This window comes from Seriola aureovittata, chromosome 17 (assembly GCF_021018895.1).
Source record: "Seriola aureovittata isolate HTS-2021-v1 ecotype China chromosome 17, ASM2101889v1, whole genome shotgun sequence".
NCBI classification, from domain to species: domain Eukaryota; kingdom Metazoa; phylum Chordata; class Actinopteri; order Carangiformes; family Carangidae; genus Seriola; species Seriola aureovittata.
The window spans coordinates 6,387,476-6,408,175 of NC_079380.1; the positions used below are offsets into that span (position 1 = coordinate 6,387,476).

Below are 20,700 nucleotides of genomic sequence, written 5' to 3' on the forward strand. Positions count from 1 at the left end.
AGGAGTGAAAACACCTGCTCGGGTCGAGTATTTCATGTGGAGGCTTTAAGCATTGGCTTTCTCAATTTCACATAGGCCTGATTTCTGTCACCCTCCTGTGAATTTTATACTTCATTACTGTTCATACTGTTCACTCTTCATACTGTATATCTCATCCTGAGGAAGTTCAGCAAAGCATCAGGGGAACTAATGGCTTGTATTTAAATTACAGCTGCCTTTACGACATGTTACCACCATGCAGACCTATCTTCAGGTCATAAATGAAAGAAAAGGATGAGAGAGAAAGCAGCTTTAGACACATATGATGACAAAGAAGTGTGATTATTAACACATAATAGGGTTTCTCCAGATCATGTAGTCAAGTATTTCAAACAATAAATGCAGATTCATGTAATCATTTAATTTTGTGATATGTTATTTAACTATATTTCAGTTAAACTGAAAGACGAACCTGAGGTTTCAGCATCCCACCTGCAGGTGGTAAAACTGACATCAAACAAAATGGTATTTGAACTGAAACTATCAGCATGATCTGACATTTATTTTGAAAGGCAAAATTAATGCTGTGATAAGATAATTGAATGCAGAGAAACAAAAGATTTTTATGTACAAGTGCAAAAGGTTGTCCTCATTAAATGTGAAAACACTCAATCAGCAAGCAGCCCAAAACAACAAAACAGGTTCATTACATAAGAGAAAGGGCCGTGCAGAAGTGGTTGCAAATAGGATTTGACCTGCGTTGAGCTGAATCTCATTGCTCTTTTTTATAAGACGTTTCATTAACCCAATCAGAGTCCGGTTATATAATCACATATTTTTTTTAAAAAGAGGTTGACATTTTGGAAAAGCCCACTCCTTTGTCAGACGTAATGAGTTAGTAAGTGAAAGTGCAGGTGTGACCACAAAGGAAGTTTACCTATGTGCAGACAGACTGTGTTTGAACTGTCAGTATAACTGCTATCACAAAGGAAGCTTACCAGTGTTTGTTGGAGGCTGCAATGAGTTATCATGCAGCTTCCCCTTCACCCAATCAGTCTTTAAACACATACTCAACACATACAGGGCGGGTTTAGATATATTGAATAGGGCACAGTTTTAAAGAATGGGGAACATTTGGGAAACTTAAATAAGAAGACTCAAATTTAAAGTCCTGGTTTGAGGCAATAAAAACTGTATGTTATTAATAGTTAGAATGTATAATAAAATCAATACTGCTTTGCATCGTAAGCATAGTCATTTTGCATCTGTTTGTATTGGTTTTATATCACTTGTCATTTTGTATCCATTTGTGGTTTTGTGTTTCTTTGTACTCGTTTTGTGTCTCTTATGGTGTTTTCGTATCTCTTTGTGGTTGTTCTGTCTCTCGTTACGGTCGTTTGGCACCTCTGTGGTAGTTGCTTCTCTTTTTGATCATTTTGCATCTCTTTTTAGTTGTTTCTTGTCTCTTCGATGTTGTTGGTCACTTTGCGCTTCCACAATCATCTTCTGAATCTAGTGTGGCCTATCCAAATATACCATATACTACCTAACATCTGATATCAGTATACCAATTGTAACCGCAGAAGTTTTATTCCATCTCCACAACACAACTCACACCACTACAGGTTTCTAAAGCTGACGAGAGACTTGTGTCTCAACAGAGGGAACTTGTATACAGCTGTGATCCTCCTGACAACAGAGGATTAGAGAGTCGACAGCCAGGATCGCCATCTGTTGTGTGTAAGAATCAGGCTTCCCCAGTGAGAGAAATCCTAATCAGCACAACACAGTCACCAAACCTTGGCTTTCACTGTTCACAGTTTTCTTGGCCTCCATTATTAGACGAGGAAGGAAATTCGTGTTGTGTGTGTGTTGGGATGGATTCAGGGGAGGAGAGAGAGGGAACAAAGACATGCTGCACAGACTGAATTATTAATGAGGAGTTAGAATTAATAATCATCTCTGTCATGTGATACACAAATTGCCACAGACATGAAAATATTGTTCCAGTTTATCTTTGTTCATAGCTGTGGTCTGAGTGTAGGTACAGACATGCTCACTCCTCTGTCCCATCCACAATGAGGGCAGATTGCTCCATTCAAAGTCGAGTCAGTGGCAGGTGACACAACTTAAAGTGCAGGAGTCGTGATGTCTACGACCTTAATGTCCTAAACACTCAGCTCATAGAAGGGAGGGACTGATGGAAAGTTGAGCCATACATTGACATTTCTGAGCCTCACACATGTAAGATTCAGAAGATGACATTGACATGTCTCTCTGTCAGTTTATGTGTCAGTTGAGGATTTTAACACAGGTCTGTGCCGGCTTCACTGAAATTAAGTTCAAAGGAAGAGTTTAACATTGTAGTAGAATACACTTTCTGGTCAGTACCACTATATTACATCTCATTTGTGTAATCCGTACAAAAACCAAAGTAAACAAGCAACGATTCACAGTTTAATGAAGGGAGTATAGCCTATGTGCCAAAGTGATTCTTGGCCATTTAACCTTGGAACCCTGAAATCACAACTTTTACACAGTTTGTTTTAAAGGATTAATATAGCAAGCAAGATATAACATGTAAATTACATTTTGTTACCTTTGCACAGAGCCATGTTGGCTGTTTCCCCATTTCATTTCACTATTGCTATTACTATTTCTTTAATGTACTGTAAGCAGTAAGATGCTGAAACCAGCTCAAATCAAACACTTATTATAGTTCAGGAGACAGATAATGTTCTTTATTAAGTATAATAAATAAAATGTTTTAAGTATGAATAAGTATATAGCATAGCATATAATATAAAATAGCAGTGAATCTGAGTCTTGTCTTGATTAAGATCTGTTTCTTGGTTACCCTGAAGCTGTAATTTAATGAACTTTAATTACCTGACTTGGACTAAATCCATATACTCAACTTATAATCACTGATTTTTGACTAGATTCACTTCATCAGGGAGCCATCATCACACCAACATACATATTTAAACACTAGAAGATGAGAGCAATTTTAAAGATATCACTGTCAGCTGTGGGTCGTCATCACGGACATATGAAAGGAGCAGGGACATCAAAAATGCACTCACTGACCGTTTTTGCATTACTCTACTGTCTGCATTTCAATTATGCTCTGCCTTCTGAATTAATTGGTTCATTAGCAAAGGCAATTAGTAGTGGGGGTGCGAGGCCTGACTCTGATGTGCTTTTAGATGTATATAGAGTCATTCATCCGGCAGATCTAAGAGCTTCTGTCATGCTCGTCTGAAAGGCTAGCTGAGACTCGCCTCTTTTGTCCTGGTGCTGCGAACAGTCAGCCTTAGCCATTTGAATTTTGGGGATCACTACTGCCATTCAAGGTGTTTTTTTTAACTGCTCCTCCTTAACCATTAGTAAACAAAAGCAAGTCAGTGAAAAGAAAGTGCTAGTTGCTATTTGTGAAAATAAGCCAAAACCACCTTCCTAAAACATGATGCATGACGCAACCTGTAACCTGGTGGAAAGTGTTGAAGAACAGACAGTGCAATTTATATATCTAAGTAAATGTGATATATATATATATATATATATATATATATATATATATATATATATATATTTATATTTATATCTCACATTTACTTAGGAAATTAGGCATTATTGAAAGAGGCATTGCAATCTATACTGTATACACCCTCTGTCCTTAGGCTGCATGCCAGCATACTGTGTAATGTATAAAATTAGCTTTCCAGTAGTAACATTATAATGCTAAAGAAGATAAGAAGGCATTCTACATTAAATATCTTCTTTTTTTTTTTTTAAAAAAACCTCTCAAAGAAAGTGCCTATACTTTTCTTCTTATTAGTAACTTTTACAGTATCAGTGTCATTTCTAAATTCAATAATGAATAGTTCGATGGATGTGTAAAAAAAATGTGGATTTACCTAATTAGATTAATAGGTTGACAGTCTTGATTTTTTTCTTTTTCTCAAAACACAGAATGATATTTCATCATATATTTGGCTTCCAAATTAACTGTACGATTTGTTTGACTGGCTAAATATTCCATTAATTTTCTCCATAATATTATAAAGTAAATGTTTTATTGTCTTCTTTCTCTTTACAAAAGTCACATTTATTGATGATATCTGCAAATTTTCTTTGCCACATAATATTAGAAAAATGGGAGTTTCACACACATTTTCCTTGTGAAGTGATTTCTTTTACTGTAAAAGCATGGATGGATTACTAAGCAATGAAGTGACTGTTAATATTTCTTCTTTTAAAGTCATTGAGCCCCTGAAAGATGCAAAAAAAAAAAAAAAAAGATCCCAAAGAGAAGCATAGTTAAAACAAAGAGACACAAACTACTATAAGCCACGTGTTAGTCTCTCAGGTTGGGGGTCCTTTTACCTGCCTGTGCCCAGCGGTCCATTTTCTCATTATTCGTCCACGTGTAAAAGTATTTCCTTTTATTTATTAGTATTTATGGCTTTTGTTTGCAGCTCTGGCTGTTCAAAGTTGCATTTTATCCACTGCATGTTTCCGTTAGGGATAGCATTTGTAGCCATTTGATATTCTTTACATGTAACAGGAAAGATATTGTGAGGTTTTTATTAGTGTTATGATTGGGCTATTATTATAGTTGTAATCGTTATTTATTTATTATAGTGCCTCTGTTCAGGACGGGTCCGCCTGTGGGACCCAGAATCCTCTGCGCCGAGGCAAGATGGAAGAGCCCAGCAGCTGCGGGAAAACAATGTTTTGGCTCTAGATGTTGAAAGGGACAGCTGAGGGCCAACTACACGAGCCAAAACAGCAGGCCATGCTCCTGCACCGGTAAGAGATATCCATAAAGTTAAAGTTTGGTGGCAGAGTCGGCCGCTGTTGCGGTTTAACTCCTCGGACGGGACAGACAACAAAGCGCAGCTAGTTAGCGGCTAAGTTAGCCTGTCTCGGCTAGCCGGACGAGCATCATTGTTCGCTGGAGTTGTGCGGGCCGTTTGTTATGGGTCATGCCTGTGTGGTCGCTCCATCACTTACAGTCGGTAACTGTCCAGGAAACGAAGCCAGAAACTTGGAAAAAGCAGTTGTAAATATGCACAGACGAAGTAAGACAGTGGTGTCTCTTTTGTTGTCAAGCGCAAACCGGCGCTCGTCCTTTCCATTTTCCCAGCTCGCAGATTTTTGTTTGTCTTGTCTTCTGTGTGGTGATATCTTCTACCAAATCACTAATCTTTAATCTCAGCCTAACGAATACCGAACTAACTTTGTGTGAATGGTTTAAAAGCACAGATTTTCCTCAGGCTCCGGCTGGTTTTCTGTTCACGTTTGTTCGGTTGTGGTGTTCATCAGCGCGGATCTGCGGCTGTTATTGCATGGCCATATTAATTATTGCCTGATCCTGCATCACAAAGAAGAAGGGCCCCGCAAGAGTGGTTAGCCAGATGGTTAGCTAGGTAGCTAATTGCACAGCGTACAAGCTTGGTAGTTTTCATAAATGTACGCAGACCACAGGGTTTACCCCAGTGTATTGTTTGCCTCTAGAAACACAATTGAGAAAGCTGGAGTAGCTGAGGTCTTGTTTTATGTTTTTGAAAGTTTGCTTTGTGTTAGCTGAGTGGGTTAATGCTGTTAGCACACCATCAGAGCTGAAGGCATTTGGCAGACAGCACTCATTAGCTGGATAGGTCGTTCATGCAGTGGCTGGAAATACGCGTGGATAGATTTTAATGTAACCTCTATAAGACACAATGCGGGAAAATTACTCTCAAAACTGTATTTGGTCATAGCTAATACACTCACATGTAATTTGAATAATAACATGTTATATCAACACCTAAATAATCTGCATTTAGCATCACATTCAGAGCTATTAGAGAACATGCACTTTGTGTTCATTCAGCAGTCACATAATTACACCACCAGTCTTTCTAGTGCAGTCTGTGTGCTCTCTCATTGGCAGATAAGCTCATGCAAATAGGATGACTGGGTCAGACAGGCCCATCAAACAGATTACCATGACTTCAATCCTCTCATTCCTCGTCTCATGTTGTGTCTAGCGCTGTGGTGGTAACAGTGACCTTTTTGCACTGTAAACCACTGTATGTACACACTGAAAGCTACAAGAGAGAAATTTGTACAGTATACTTGCTTATACTTGTTTAGTCTCATCATTGTGCCAGACTGTGGCCCTTTGTTGACCCACAAACCGTCAGTTTTAATCCGACTAAGCGCCCAGTTGTGAGATCAGAGGCTGTGACACTGATTCCTGAAGACCAAGCTTAACTGGCTCCATAATTGTGTTCTGATTATTATTTGTGTGTATCCTCACAGATTGATTGCTTCATACTTGTCTCCTGTTACCTTACCTGTTACCCATTCTCCTCACAGGATGACACTGATTGCCACCCCATAGTTTTCCTGCCCGCCGGCTTTCACCATGAACATCATTCAAGACAAACTAGGAAATGAATTCCTGCGCTCCAACGGGGGTATGGACTCCAATTTCGGCCCTGGCATGATTATGTTCAGCCACCTCCCGCCGGTGACTAGTTTCACCCGGCTGGCCGCTCACTCTGTAATGCAGGACCTTCCACCACAAGAAATGATCCTGAAGAAGGAGCGTGACTCGCCTGACTGCAGCATGGGCACCCAGGGTGGCAGCCTGGGCTGTGCAGGGGTGGGAGATTATGTTCACACCATGGGTATCAAGCAAGAGAAGCTGTCAGAGCACGATTATCGCCTGCCGCTCTACCCTGGAGGGCTGGGGAAGAGCACGGAGCTGCTGGAGGTGACAGTCAGTAACAACCAGAGCCTGCTGGTGCATGACCTCAACATGGGCAACGTAAGTACCTGACAGGAAATCAGAACATGAAGGGGAGTCAGCTTGGTTTATTTCTGAATAAATGGCTGTGCCATCAAGTGTGTATGATTCCTCATAGCTACATTTCCCATAATTAATCTATTTTAGAGCTGAAACAATTAGATGATTAATCAATTAGTCAATCTAAGGGAAATTAATTTTTGACAATCGATTTAATAATTTAAGTTATATTAAAATCATATTTTGGGGTTTGCACTTTAAATCGGACAACAAAAGACTTTTGAACTAGGGCTTCAGCTAAATATTTATTTACTCATTAAGTTGCCAATTATTTTCAGATTAATCAACTGCTTGGTTTACAAAATAGAGGAAATGGAAAAAAATCCCCATCACATCATTTCCTAAAGTCCTAGGACACATCTTCGTATTGCTTGTTTTATGTGAATAGCAGTCCAAAACCGACTGGGAATGCAAAAAATATTGCAAATCAGTTTTTTTTTTCTGTGCGAGCACCTAGTTCAATTCTTGCAACTACATTAACTTTTATATATAAATCCTAGATGCTCATAACTTGTTATGCATGTTACAGTGATTATAAAGTTACTCAAAATGTTGTTTTAATTAAATATATAATATATATATGTTTTTAAAAATCTAAAGATGTAACCTGTAATAATTTTAGTTTAATTTGCCCCCAAAACAACCAGGCAGGCAGCTCATACTTTAAAGCCTGAGTGGGAAAAGCTTATGAGAAACTGGTTATGTTGACATAAATCTACTGACAGCTTCAAATGAAAAATATAGATGAGCCCCCTCCTCCTCCTCCCTCCTTCTGTTTCTCTTTCTGGGTAGAAGGGTGATGTCATCCAGCCTCAGCGTGAATGGAAACGTCTTGGCAAGGACACAGCTGTCTTGTTTGAGCTTGCAATTCATTTCAGACGTCTTTTGTGCTCATTCAAATAGAAATACACATCCACACTCTCCTAACAATAGCCAGTCATCCCAGGTCATCAGGGCTGTAGATGCAAGTATGTTGAAAAACAGAATTAACCATTGTCTCCAGTATGCTGCATTTTCCTTTTTAAAAACTGTTTTTTCAATGACAATTTCATGTTTAAAATGTTATTTCAATGCTACACGAGGAACCTTTAGAAACCACAGATTAAAACTTTTCAGTCAAGCTCACATTATTCTGTTTTATTCTTAGATGTAGGGCTACAACAAACGATTAATTTCATAACTGACTAATCTGCACATTATTTGTTTAATAAATAGATACATTTTTTGGTCTATACATGTCAGAAAATTGTGGAAAGTGGCCACCTTATTTTTCCAGAGTCCAAAGTGACATCTTTAAATGTCTTGTTTTGTCGTTTATGAAGCTGGAACCAGGAAGTGTTACTTAAAAGTCACTTGAACAGTGAAATGATTATCAAAATATTAGCAGATCAAATTTCTGGTGATCAGACTTGATCATTGCAGATGTACTTAGGAGAGGCATGTTGACGAAATAAGCCCTATAGTCAGTATTATTTATTTCGTGATCCAAAATTGTTGCACCTTTTCTAACCCAGGTCAAACCACTCAAGCCAAAATTGGATGTATTTTATTTTGCCAAGATGTTTTTACCCTTAAAAATGTGCTGATTTTTCAAACAGCAGGTGCACCAGCATTAGCCTTGTCAGTCTCCATGTGGCAGTGAGGAGTAGTGGGTTAACTGAGAAAGAAATGGCAGCGCAGGAAGGTAAACAGAAAGAATAAAAGGGGGATCAAGAGCATATTTTCTTCCTTTCTGAATTAATACCCCGCACAGATTGTTTCTGCTGAAGCTTAGTGAAGAGTTATATTTCTGAATGTTGAGTTTAGTTTGTGAGGTGAGCGTGTGTATTCCTTTGTTTTGAAATGAAAAGCTCTAACAGTGAATTACAACCTGCTTATCCATAAAGGAGCCATAAATTTCAGACATTGTTATTCCGCCCACTGGAACCACGTCTTGCACAATGAGTCTCCAACAGACAATCACTGGACGATGTCCAAGTGCTTTTTTTGTTTGTTTGTTTGCATGAGCAACAAACATGGACTTGTTTGCATGATAGTTTTAGACTGAAGGTCTTTAACCTTCACTCAAGTGATTTCCTTGTTGTGGCCGGCTCTCACGGCCCTCTCCCTCTCCCTTTGTCATCCTCACAGCTGCCGAGTCAGTTAGGAAAGGAGCCCACTGGGAGAAAAGGTCGAAGGTCAAATGGTGATGGACAGGAGGGTAAACCAAGAAAGAGGAGAAACGAGGCGAAGGTTTGTCATATATTTATGTATCTGTGAATGTGATTATATTTTAGTATTCATCCTCACCACACTCAGTTATAAATCAGCAGTTACACAGTGGTTCAAAATGAACTGTAATACAGTCTTGTTTTTTATGTCAATAACAGCTGAAAATAATGAGACCTATTTACTGTATAGAGAAATGTCTAACTCATTGGATATAAAATAATGTAAAATAATTTCTCTACTGGTAAAAATATATGCTTTTGCTTTTTTAGCAGGAAGTTCAAGACAACATGAATTTATATATATATATATATATATATATATATATATATATATATATATAAAGGATATGGACTTGAACCCTCTATTCATCGCTGAATAGACTGAGCATGTAACTTATCAAGTAGAGACGAGCAGAGAAAACCAGTTGAAAGTGTTGATATGGGGTTTTTACACAAAATTTCATTTAAAACTAGAACAGTTTCCTCTTATAAATAATATTTCCAATGATTTACTGGTGCACATGGATTTTAAATGACAAGCCACAAAAATGAGTTGTGATACAATCACTTTACATGTGATTAGACTATATTAGATTTTTATATAGTTTTGTGTATAAATAGTGAAACAGTATTGTTTACAACTTCAAGCTGTTCTATAATAATATTTAGAATAATATATAGATAAAATAGTTTTTATTGGTGCCATTTCATTTTTCTTGTATTTCATACTAAACTTGTTAACCTGACAAAATAAAAAGTCGGACATACAGCTGGGCTTGGTCTGAAAAAGGGATACCAAGCATGTGGTGTCAAAAAACACAAAAAGTCAGGAAAAATAAACAAATATTAAACTTAGATTCCAGAGGGTTTTACTGTTCATGTAGACAAAGACTTGACTGACTTGTCTTTCTCCTGTACAGCAATCAATGATGCTGGATGCAGATGGAGGCAGCCTGTCGCCAGGAACCAAGCCTCACATCTGTGAACACTGCACTGCATCATTCAGAAGCTCCTATCACCTACGCAGACATGTCCTCATTCACACAGGTGTTGTTCTGCGCTTATTTCCTCCGTAATATTTTCTTTCTCTCGCACTTGGTCATGTTGTGGTTAGGGTTAAGGGTTATTGCACAATCAGTGAAAGGAAGAAAACATTGACGTCATCAGTATGTCAGCTGAAGAAACTCAAACTAATGTTGTACAGTTTTTTTTTTTAACATTATGCTAAGATAGCTTTCTGTGTACTTGGTAAAACAACATTAAAAAAGCAATAACTCAGTGGCTTGTCCACGACAGGCTGTAAACATTACATACACGGTGTTCTCTCAAAATTAACGTTCTGTGATTGAAACTGACGGCAGCACAACGTGGAACAAGCATGACTTGTTTTGTTTGCTGCGTCGATGCTCTCAGTTCCAGTTCTGAATGTTTGCAAAATCAGCTGAACTTCTTTTGAACCAGACGCTAGTAAAACATCCTGTGCAACTGACTCTTTGGCTGGAGAGACACTATGATTTTATAACTGAAGCCTGATCAGGACACACTTTTTTTTTAACTTTGACTGTGTGGAAGCCAGGGTGATGTTTTCATTTTACAGATGAGGAATGAAGGCATTACATTGCGAGTCTTACAGCTAAAACGAGAAATGAGACTGGTGTAGGCTGTTATAGGAGGATTGAGAGATGGCTGCTGGACTGCTCTGTAACTGGGCAGAGGAGTGAAGTATATATTTCTCATGATCGTAAGGTCAACTGAAGCAAAAACATCAGTAGCAATGTTGAGTGTTTATGAAAATAAAAAATATCAATAGATAAGTTGATGCTTTGGCCTGATTGGTGATTACGTGCTTGTATTATAATGCCCTATTGAGTGTTGTTTGTTTTTTTTTTTTGATTTTTTTTTGTTTTTTTTGTCCCTAGCCGTAAGCTTAACTCCCTCCTTGTCTTTTATCCCATTTTCCATTTGTGTAATGTGTCAAAATAGTTAGCCGATAGCATGATAGTTCATGTCTTCACAAAACTACCTGTACACTGATGTTAAAATTTAATTTTAAAGGTGTATTATCAGCTCAAGGTCAAAATCTATCTCTTTATTCATTTAGATATTTAGACTTCCAGGTAGATTATGCATGTACTCTGTGGTCCATTATCGTTTGTGCTCTCATTACAACCTCTTGGCAAATATTTACTTAAATGCTGTAAAGGAGCACTTAACTTGTCATTAAATTCAGTTATGTTGTTAGAAAAGTTGTCTAAATTCCGACTGTGAAGTTGGATTGATCAATTTAATCATTTTACATTTTCTTTCACAAGTCTGAATTGTGTTTCCTTAGGCAACAGTGAGAGAACAAAAGATGGTGTTTCACCAAGAGATGAGGACAGTGGCACGAACACCTGTGAAATACGATGCAATCCATTGCAATAGACTTGCAACGCACTGTTTTTGGGGTGAAGTGCATGTGTATTGTTGGTTAACTATGGCCCAAAGAATTACCACAGAGATGAATAAAATAGTGATTATTGCATCGGATTGCATTATATTGTGCAGGTGCTCGTATTATTTTGCAGATTTAGTGTTGGTCCAAGACAACCTTCTCACAGAAGGGTAATGACCATCAGAGCAAGGCAGCATTCTAACTATAAATCTTTTTCAGGTGAAAGACCCTTCAGATGCAGCCAATGCAACATGAGTTTCATTCAGAAGTACCTTCTCCAGCGACACGAGAAAATCCACAGTGGTAAGTGATTAATGACCAGGGTTCAGAACGACAAACGGCCTGATGCAATCTGTGAGTCATCGCGTGTTTGTCAGTAAAATGGAAGATAACTAACCTCGAGCTGGGCGTTTTTTTTGTAATGACAGGAGAGAAGCCATTCAGCTGTGACCAGTGTAACATGCGATTCATTCAGAAGTATCACATGGAGAGGCACAAGAGGACGCACAGCGGAGAGAAGCCGTACAGATGTGAGACCTGCCAACAGGTAAGTGAACCCTGTACCTCCTCCGATTTGTTGGGTATCTAAAGGGATACTTCACAATATACAAAAAAAACTGAGTATTTCCCACTGTAATATCGTTAAAATGTTAAATGATTCAAAAATGTGTGATCTTACATTAATTGTATTATTTTCAAGTTGGGATGTAGGGGATTTAAACTCAGTTTACCTGTGATCACTGCAACAAATTTGATTTCACGTATGGCTAATAGTATGAACAAGGTTATAAAATAACTACTGAACACCACAGCTTTCTCAGTGTTGGCCTGGGTGGTGTCTAATGCAACATGGCTACACATGGTAAGGAACTGCTGGAACATGTAAGAAACCAGGCTGAGAGACTGAGAAGATGTGATAGTGTACAGGAGTACAAGTGGCCAACTGAACATGAGCCGAAAATGGTTAGGAGGGACAGGAAGAGCCATACTACCAATAACAGAAGGTGTGAAAAACAAACAAATACAAATTAGCACAAAACTGCAAGATTACACTTTGCCAAAGAACATGAAAAGAAGCCTGATGAATGTTGGCAGCACATTCTTTGGTCGGATGAAAACAAAATAAATGTGTTTGGATCAGATGGCCAGTAGACTACCACCGTGACTTCACAGTTAAGCATGGAGGTGGGACTGTGCTGATATGAGGCTGCATGAGTATCTATCTACCCAAAAATGGAATAAGGAGTCCCAGTCTCAAAAGCTTGGCAGGAGAGGAATTTTCCAACATGACAATTATCCTAAACAAACAAACATGTCCCCTGACTTGAATCCAATAGAACACGTTTGGAGTATTTTAAAGTGGAAGGTGAAGTGTGAAGAACAGCAGAACAGATTTGTCAAAGACTGATATCATTATGCCCAGGAGGATTAAATCTGTCATCAAAATAAAGGTGGACATGGTTGACAAAAATGTTAACAAAATAAAAGAACAGTATCTTAATCTTCAAATAAAATTGAAATAAAATGACAGACTTTAGTGATACTGACCATGGCTGTAAGTTTTGTTGTATATGGTATATCCACCATTTTAAAATTACTCATTATTTTTATTTGCATTAAAGACAACATTTGGTGTTTGTTCCCTTCAGTATTTTTCTAGGACAGACCGACTGCTGAAGCACAAGCGAACCTGTGGAGAAGCCATAAAGAAGGGGCTGGATCCTGGGATAATGGACCTGGGTTGTGTTGACATGGGACATGGCAGCTATGGAATCACTCTGGGAAATGCTGGGAACAATGGCAGAAAGAGGGGGAAGTCCAAAAATTGTGGAGAGGGAGGGGAGCGCAAAAAGAAGAAAGGGGATGGAGGAGCGGCGAGGGTACCACACATTCATGACTCTGTATCTGGAGGCTACAGCATCCATGAATACTCTATGGAAAATCAAACAGTATCTTCCTCTACCGAGCCAGGACCCAGCATGCAGCAGAGCCACCAGGGCCGAGCTCCAAAGATGGCATTCAAGAAGGCCAATCGCAAGAGTCTGGCCAAAGCAGGCCCGATGGAGCAGAGTGTGGGCATGGATGGACTTGGCCTCATGCAGAGTAATGGGGCCAAAGTTGGCACCAGCAGCAACTATGACGACGCCATGCAGTTTCTGAAGAAGAGACGCTACCTTCATGCAGCAAACAATGCAAACTCATCAGGGCCTGCGGTGGCTGGAGGAGCCAGCAGTGAGTACGACGTTGGTGTTAGCCATTTGTCTTCCCAGCCGACTGTCATCCAGGGTGTCGTTTCCAGTGTGATGGACAATGACACACCTCTCAGTCTCGACAAGTCAGGGATCCCCGATGAGGTGCTGCAGAGCCTCCTTGACCACTACACACAGAAACCAGACGGCTCGCACCACGATGTTCACTTTGACATCAGTGACCAGCATGTGGAGCTGAACCCTGCCTCAGCAGACGGGCCTGACATTGGCCACAGCACCGACAACCCCAGCCCATCTGGAGACAAGACCGTCATGATGCATGAATACTCCCGCTTCCTGCTACAGGCTTTGGAGCGCACCAGCCACAGCACCAGCTTCCCTCTGGGCCCTGGGCCTTCTGCCTCAGGACCGTTCACCAGTTCCCACCCAGAAAACCCCATCTACGCTGACAAGAACATCTACACTACGTCCCCACTGGAGTGTGGGTTTGGCCAGTCAGTGGCCTCGCCTTCGCTGCCCTCCTCTGTGCCAAAGTCTCACTTTGCGATGCTGACGGGCTCCTCACCACAGCACAGCTTCCACCTGAGCAGCCTGGAGCCCTCCTCTCACCAGCAGCTCACCCCGTCTCAGGAGCTCACTGACCAGATGGAGAAGCAGCACTCCTCCACTCCCCCCTCCTCCTACCAGATCAGCCAATCTGACATGAGCAGCCAGAAGGACCAACCGCAGGTCAAGAACGGCACGGCGGTCTACCCTCTGGCTCCCTCGCAGGATCTGGCCCCTCTGGACTCTTCCAAGCCTTCATACCAGATAGAAAACTTTGCCCAGGCCTTTGGCTCCCAGTTCAAGTCAGACGGCCGCGGCTTGTCTTATGGCACTGACTCTAGCGGGGAAGTGGATCACAGGATACGGACGCCTGTGTCTGAATTCTCAGGGTATAGTAGTTTGTTATCTGATGTCAATGAGCCAGTAAGTACAGGTTCCAAAACTCCAACAAGCCAAAGCTACAGATGAGAGCCTGAGAGGGAGAGAACACACTGTCGTTAGAGTTGATGTTCTTGTTTTAATTTTTTAGTGCTCCTATTTTGTTATTATTATTATTATTATTATTATTAATATTATTATTATTATTATTGTTTTTTTTTAAGTGACATCTTTATTTTAATTATACTGATGCTCTGTTTTTGTGCCCACTCCTCTCCCCACAATAAGCCTGCAAGGCTCCTTGCAAATGCAATTTTTTTAAGTATCTGTTATTTTTAAGTTAAATATGTATTGACTGTTTATTCTCGTCATATTAGTGACATTAGGTCTAGTCATTAATCATGAACTGAAAGTACTTTTTAAGTAAGTGTAGTGTAGCGCCGGACGTCTTTCTTTTCCAATGAGCTGAAGTGTTTGAGCAATCAACTTTACAACTGTAAAATGAAAATGGAAGTAATGGCAGGGAATAGCCCAGAATTGAAATAGCAAAAAAAAAACAAAAAAAAAAACAAACAAACATAGAAGTTATTGTCTGTTACAAGGTTAAAAGTATTACTCAGGAAAAAGTGGAAAAGGAGAAGCCTACGAGGTGCAGTGAGCACGGTTTTCAGAAGTTTGCGACTTCAAAGAGGATTTTTCTTATGTTTTGTTACTTGTTGAATGAGTGTGACATAAACAGACTGCTGCCAGCTCACTTGAACACTGAAACACTTTCTACTTGGCTATATAGAGATTATGGTACTTTCGTGTCAATGTGAAACTCATGTTTTCTTCAATAAGGGCCATATATATATCTATATATATTTATAAGAATATATATTAATGTAAAATAACAGATTTAATCATTCTGGGGATCTGCCAGTTGAAGTACAGGGAGAACGAGGGCTGGTTCAGGGGGTAAATGTTGTCCTTGGTATATTTTTGGAGAACAAAAGTGATGTTAGGGCTTTTCTTTGGCCAATAGAGGTTGCTGTTGGACAGCGATAGAATGGCCTTCCCTTTTTCCTGCCCTCCTCTTCTTCCTCAGTTCTCTTATTTCTTTAAAAAAAAAAAAATCCAATTAGCACTTTGAGCCGTTTTCGTACATCATGTAAAGTACCCCATCGGATCAAGGAAGCTCTAATATCAGGAATGGACTGGCTTTTTGACTGAGACATTGTTGTTTGGGTAAATGCAGATGGGGTTGCAACATATTCTGGATGGATGCTGGGGATACCCTTTGTTTGGGTAGCATGGTTTATATGGGCTAATGGGTGGGGAGGGTTGACATGTGAAAGTGGGATTTTTTTATTAACATTTTCTCTTTCTCCTTTTAGGGAGGGGTTAGCTTGGGGGGGTGGGGGGGGATGTTAAAATACAGTAACATTTAATCGGGATAATGTAAATGTAATTCAAACCCCTAGTTTTAGTTTGATTTGTTATCCAACTTAGCAGCTTTGCTTTCTTATTGAATTTGATGACAAAATGTGTTCGTGATCGACTATTTCTTCAGCTGTTACCGTGGCAGCCATGTGCTGTATGAGCAAAAAAAAGGTGGCTGACCAACAATTTGTATGCATTTAGACTTTTCACGTGTGCTGGCAGTACCAAGCATATTTGTCCCGTTGGAAATTGGGTGCCTATTTCTGAGAAGTACAGGTGCAAGATATTGCGTAGTAAATGTTAGATGTAATTTCTTGCTGATTTTTAAATGTATTTATGCTGTACGTTTTTTTTTGTTTGTTTGTTTTTTTTTCGTAAAGACGACAACAATTGCGCTGTCTTCCATAGCTACAACTGGCCTTGAGTGCTGGAAATGAAATCACTCTGCTGAATGAGTCTTTAAACCCCTTTACGCCCTGATGGCCTGTTGTTTTAAGCAATCATTAAACATGGCAGAGTGAATGCAATGCTGTAATATCTTAAATGATGTGTTGCCATGTTGAACGGTTGAGGCATAAACAAGAATTCGCCTCACATATACCTCATATCACAATAAACCAGGGACAAAGGAGTGAAGATTTGATGTATGTAGCAGAGATGCTGTTGTATGTATAAAAAAAAGTCATGTGTCTGTGTGACTACTTTTGTGAACATGACATTTATGTGACCCATTAACACGACGTTGCTTAAGGGTTTCTGTAAATGTCTCATGCCAACCAGTGTTCAGTCTCTTCAGCTGGATCTCTTCCCTCCTCCACATCTTATTTGCCATATTGTTTCAATATGCTTTTTGTTTACAAAAAATGTACAAAACACTACATCTTACTTTACCTAATTCTGACCCCTGTATAAATTTTATTTTACTATCTTTCTTTCCCTTTTTTTATCACCGCCAAATTTTGTAGCTGACGATATCTTCCATTTTTTTGTTGTTTCACGTTCTTGTGACACATTCACAAGACTGTACTTGTCCAGTGAATTTAAAACTGATTAGGGAGAAAACAATAAATAAATAAAAACGTATCGAGAACTCTTCATGTAGTAAGTGGTGTTAAACATGTTAATGCTTTAGTCAAATGCATTTTTATGTTTACACTGGAATGAAATCAGTTCTTATCAGAGGTGTTGCTGGGGATATTGTTAATGACTAAGTGTCTGCTGGTCTGCCCTGCATTAGTGTGTTATAGCACATAAGAGGCTTACTGAAGTTCATGTAGCTGTATTTGATTTCACCACTGGGTGGTGGTGATGTCTTAAAGTGGGATGCTGTCTGCCTGTTGGCCGTGGTTTCTCACTTATTTATTATTATTAACGCCTAATGCAGTTAAAATATGCTTTAGGTTCTATGTTGTTGCTTGAGTCACCTCCCTTTTAACTGTTCGGCTTTGTCTACATTTTATTGATCATATGTTTCAGGAAAACTTGGACTTTATCTCAGCTTGAATTTCTAATTTAGTTTCTAATTGAAGCCTGTTTTACAGATCTCTGTGCTACCCACGTGGCTCATTCAGTTTCTCATCCTGGAACAAGGGTTTAATGGACTTGATGTATCACATTCACTCCTTTTTAAAATCACATCTCACCTCATAAAACGCTGATCTGAGAGCTGGTGCTGATACAAACAATAACTGACAAGAGCTTAATATTCAAAATAGCCTTTCCCTGTCCCAATCCCTTAAAGTAGAAGAAGAACCAGTGCTTTCTTTTCCTTTTTTTCAATCATTTCCTGAAAATGAAGTAGAATTGCATGAACAAACCAGTATCAGTTTCATCCAGTGATTTACTATTCTCAACCCAGGCCTGGGCAGAGAGTATTGGGAGAGCATTGCAAATACTTTATATCATTATTCCAACCTTTTTTCTCCATTTTCATCCATTAACAGCTGTCTTTCGTGCATCAGCATTTAAGTCGACATAAGTTTATTTTCAACTTCTCTCATAAGAGATATAAAATTGTCAATGTTTGGGGCCACTTCAACATTTAAAAAAAAAAATACCCAGACACCACTATCTTGTTCCCATTTCTTTCATTCCACAAGGACATGACAGTGTCTCAATCACAAATGGTCTTCTTCAGTTAAGGGTTACAGTTTGAGCATATGTTCATACATAAACTGTATGAGCAATGATGTCTCAATAAAACCATCTGTGATATACAGGAAGGTCAGCTACCTTCCTCAATAAAGGGAGTGATATCATGTGAATATGACATCACTGTTACATTAAAAGTACAGCATTAAATGAATACATGCTTACATTTATATGCTTTTGAGGGAGCAAGCATTCAAAGAACATGTTATAAAATATAACACATTCAACACATAACACATTTAGATAAGCCGGCCAATAAATATTACTAGGAGTCACTTAGATATACACAAAGCACAGCCCACACCACATAACCAAAGCAGCCTTCATAAGCGTTGCTACCACTGCACATGCATTTGAATCCAGCCCGTAACTTTTGCTCATGCATTCGTGATCTAATGTCCTCTCATTTCCTTTTCCATATATGTGAGGGGAATTTAACTGCTTCCTGAAATCAAAAAGAGAAGCTGTCTGTCTTCCTATCACCACAGATTAAAAAAAAGAAGAAAATGAAATGCATTTCGTGAGTGTTTGGTGGCGAACTTGAATTGCAAAGTTTTATGAACTTTATGTCCATTTCTCCACACCCAAGACCTGTGTGACTCGGCACCAATCCCTCCTCTTTCTGTTAATAGATAACTGCATTTTCTATTTAATGGTGATGATGATTGAAACATTTTCAACATTAGTCAGTCCCGATAAGTGCTTTGTACTCAATATTGACTGGAAAATGAAAAATCAGGCCATAAAAGTTGAAGAATAGTAGGGGAGTGACTAGGAGGAATGTGACGTCAATTTATTAAGTAACCAAGGAGTTATGTTACTCTGATGCAGGCAGTATGACAGTACTCCATATTGCCTGAGCTGAATGTCAGAGAGGTGTGGGAGGCCTGCCAAACAGTTGGTTAGTTGGTTAGTTAGTTAGTTGGTTGGTTGGTTGGTTGGTTGGTTGGTTGGTTGGTTGGTTGGTTAGTTGGTTAGCGAGCTTACTGTCCCTAAGTGTCTGCACTCTTGCTTTTTTCTGCTTCCAGAGTAGCAGCTGTGTTGACAGAGTACATGTGAGAGTGATGTGTACCATATTCTTATCTTCAAAGCTAGGAAGAGGCAACATTGGATTGTGTGCACAGAGAGATAGTGAATGAGGAACAATCGCAATAAAAGAGGGAAGAGACTTTGAATGATGCCCTAACATGGGTCATAACTAAAGAGGAATTGAATAAAGAATACAATGCAAATGAGAGTTTTTAGCCATAGTGGCATGGCTTTAGGGATGTATGTCAATAACAAGTTGATGGATAAAATTTTGTGCAGCCAGCCACAGTTCCCAGACAATGTATCCTGACCTAAAGGCTTTGGTGTACAACTCTTCACTTTTCATCTAGTGCCAGTATTGTGTCCAATATTTCTGGTTTATGACCAAATACATGCAAAATGTATGACATTCCCAAACATTACACCTGCTAAACATCAGCATGTTACTATTTCAGGATTGTTACTAAGTGCATTTACTCCAATACTGAGGTACAATTTTGAGCTCCTTGTACTCTGCTCCACTTCATTTGAGAGGAAAATATTGTACTTTTTACTCTACTACATTTATTTTGAAAGCCACAGTTACTTTGCAAATTCAGATTATTATATAAAATATAATAAAGAAATAAATTATGATGTTTTATTATATATATTAAACTGCAACAGTATACAAAGTAGTGAAATTATCCCTTACCAGTTACAGCATTAAAGTAATGCTTACACATTAATGCATCAGTAATTATGACCCATTAATCTAATATATATGTTATTCTATATATAATACATATAATGGACCATTCTGCATAATGAGTACTTTTACTTCTTATACTTAAAGCATATGCTGATGCTAATACTTGTGTCTTTACTTAAACACATTTTTTTCGATACAGTATTTTTACTGAAGTAAAGGATCTGAGTACTTCCTTCCCTACCACTGGCCTGAGTACAGCCTCACAGAGCTGCTAGCATGACTTCTTTTCTATTTCATGTATTAAATTGCGATAAAAGCATGGTTCACACACACAGAAACAGTTCAAACTTAGATGGCTTTGTGTGGTCTACTTAGAATATTTGTCCCTCTCTAACCCATGTAAAAAAGTTTTTCTTGGTCTTTGGTCCAAAAGTATCATTTTAGGAACAGCTGAGAATAGGTAATCAGAACAGAAAATAAAAGGTTACCTAATGTGCTTGTATAATATTTAGAACGGCAAACCTTTTGTTCCTGGAACCCACTCCTGAAATAAGACACACTTGTGTCAACACAGAAAGGCCAGTGGAATTAATCTTGGTGGTTGCCAGGCTAAAAATCAACACATGGTACTGAAAAATGTTGCAATGTCCCCGAGTATTTGCATGAGATAAAAGTGAGGTCAGCAAAGTGAATGCGTTAATACACTGCTGGATATGTGTTATGGCTCTAATGGAGGACCGTCCCAGAGTAGAACCATAAAAACTGGGCTGCGGCAACACGGGGAATGC

The 20,700-nt window shown here is 39.0% G+C and overlaps 1 protein-coding gene across 4 annotated transcripts in view; it reads left to right on the forward strand.

The window, feature by feature from the left end:
* znf281a (zinc finger protein 281a) overlaps positions 1–17,138 on the forward strand; it is a 120,111-nt gene extending 102,973 nt beyond the window's left edge. For 3 of the 4 annotated variants that reach the window (XM_056401142.1, XM_056401143.1, XM_056401144.1), the window contains 7 exons: positions 4,627–4,794; positions 6,349–6,802; positions 8,972–9,073; positions 9,972–10,098; positions 11,705–11,788; positions 11,914–12,032; positions 13,135–17,138. In XM_056401142.1, coding sequence (XP_056257117.1) covers positions 6,398–6,802; positions 8,972–9,073; positions 9,972–10,098; positions 11,705–11,788; positions 11,914–12,032; positions 13,135–14,709 — 2,412 coding nt within the window. In that variant the 5' untranslated portion in view covers positions 4,627–4,794; positions 6,349–6,397 and the 3' untranslated portion in view covers positions 14,710–17,138. Of the gene's footprint in view, positions 1–4,626; positions 4,795–4,903; positions 5,067–6,348; positions 6,803–8,971; positions 9,074–9,971; positions 10,099–11,704; positions 11,789–11,913; positions 12,033–13,134 lie in introns of those variants that run through there. The other variant, XM_056401145.1, reaches the window with a different exon arrangement.
* Positions 17,139–20,700: the final 3,562 nt, after the last annotated feature.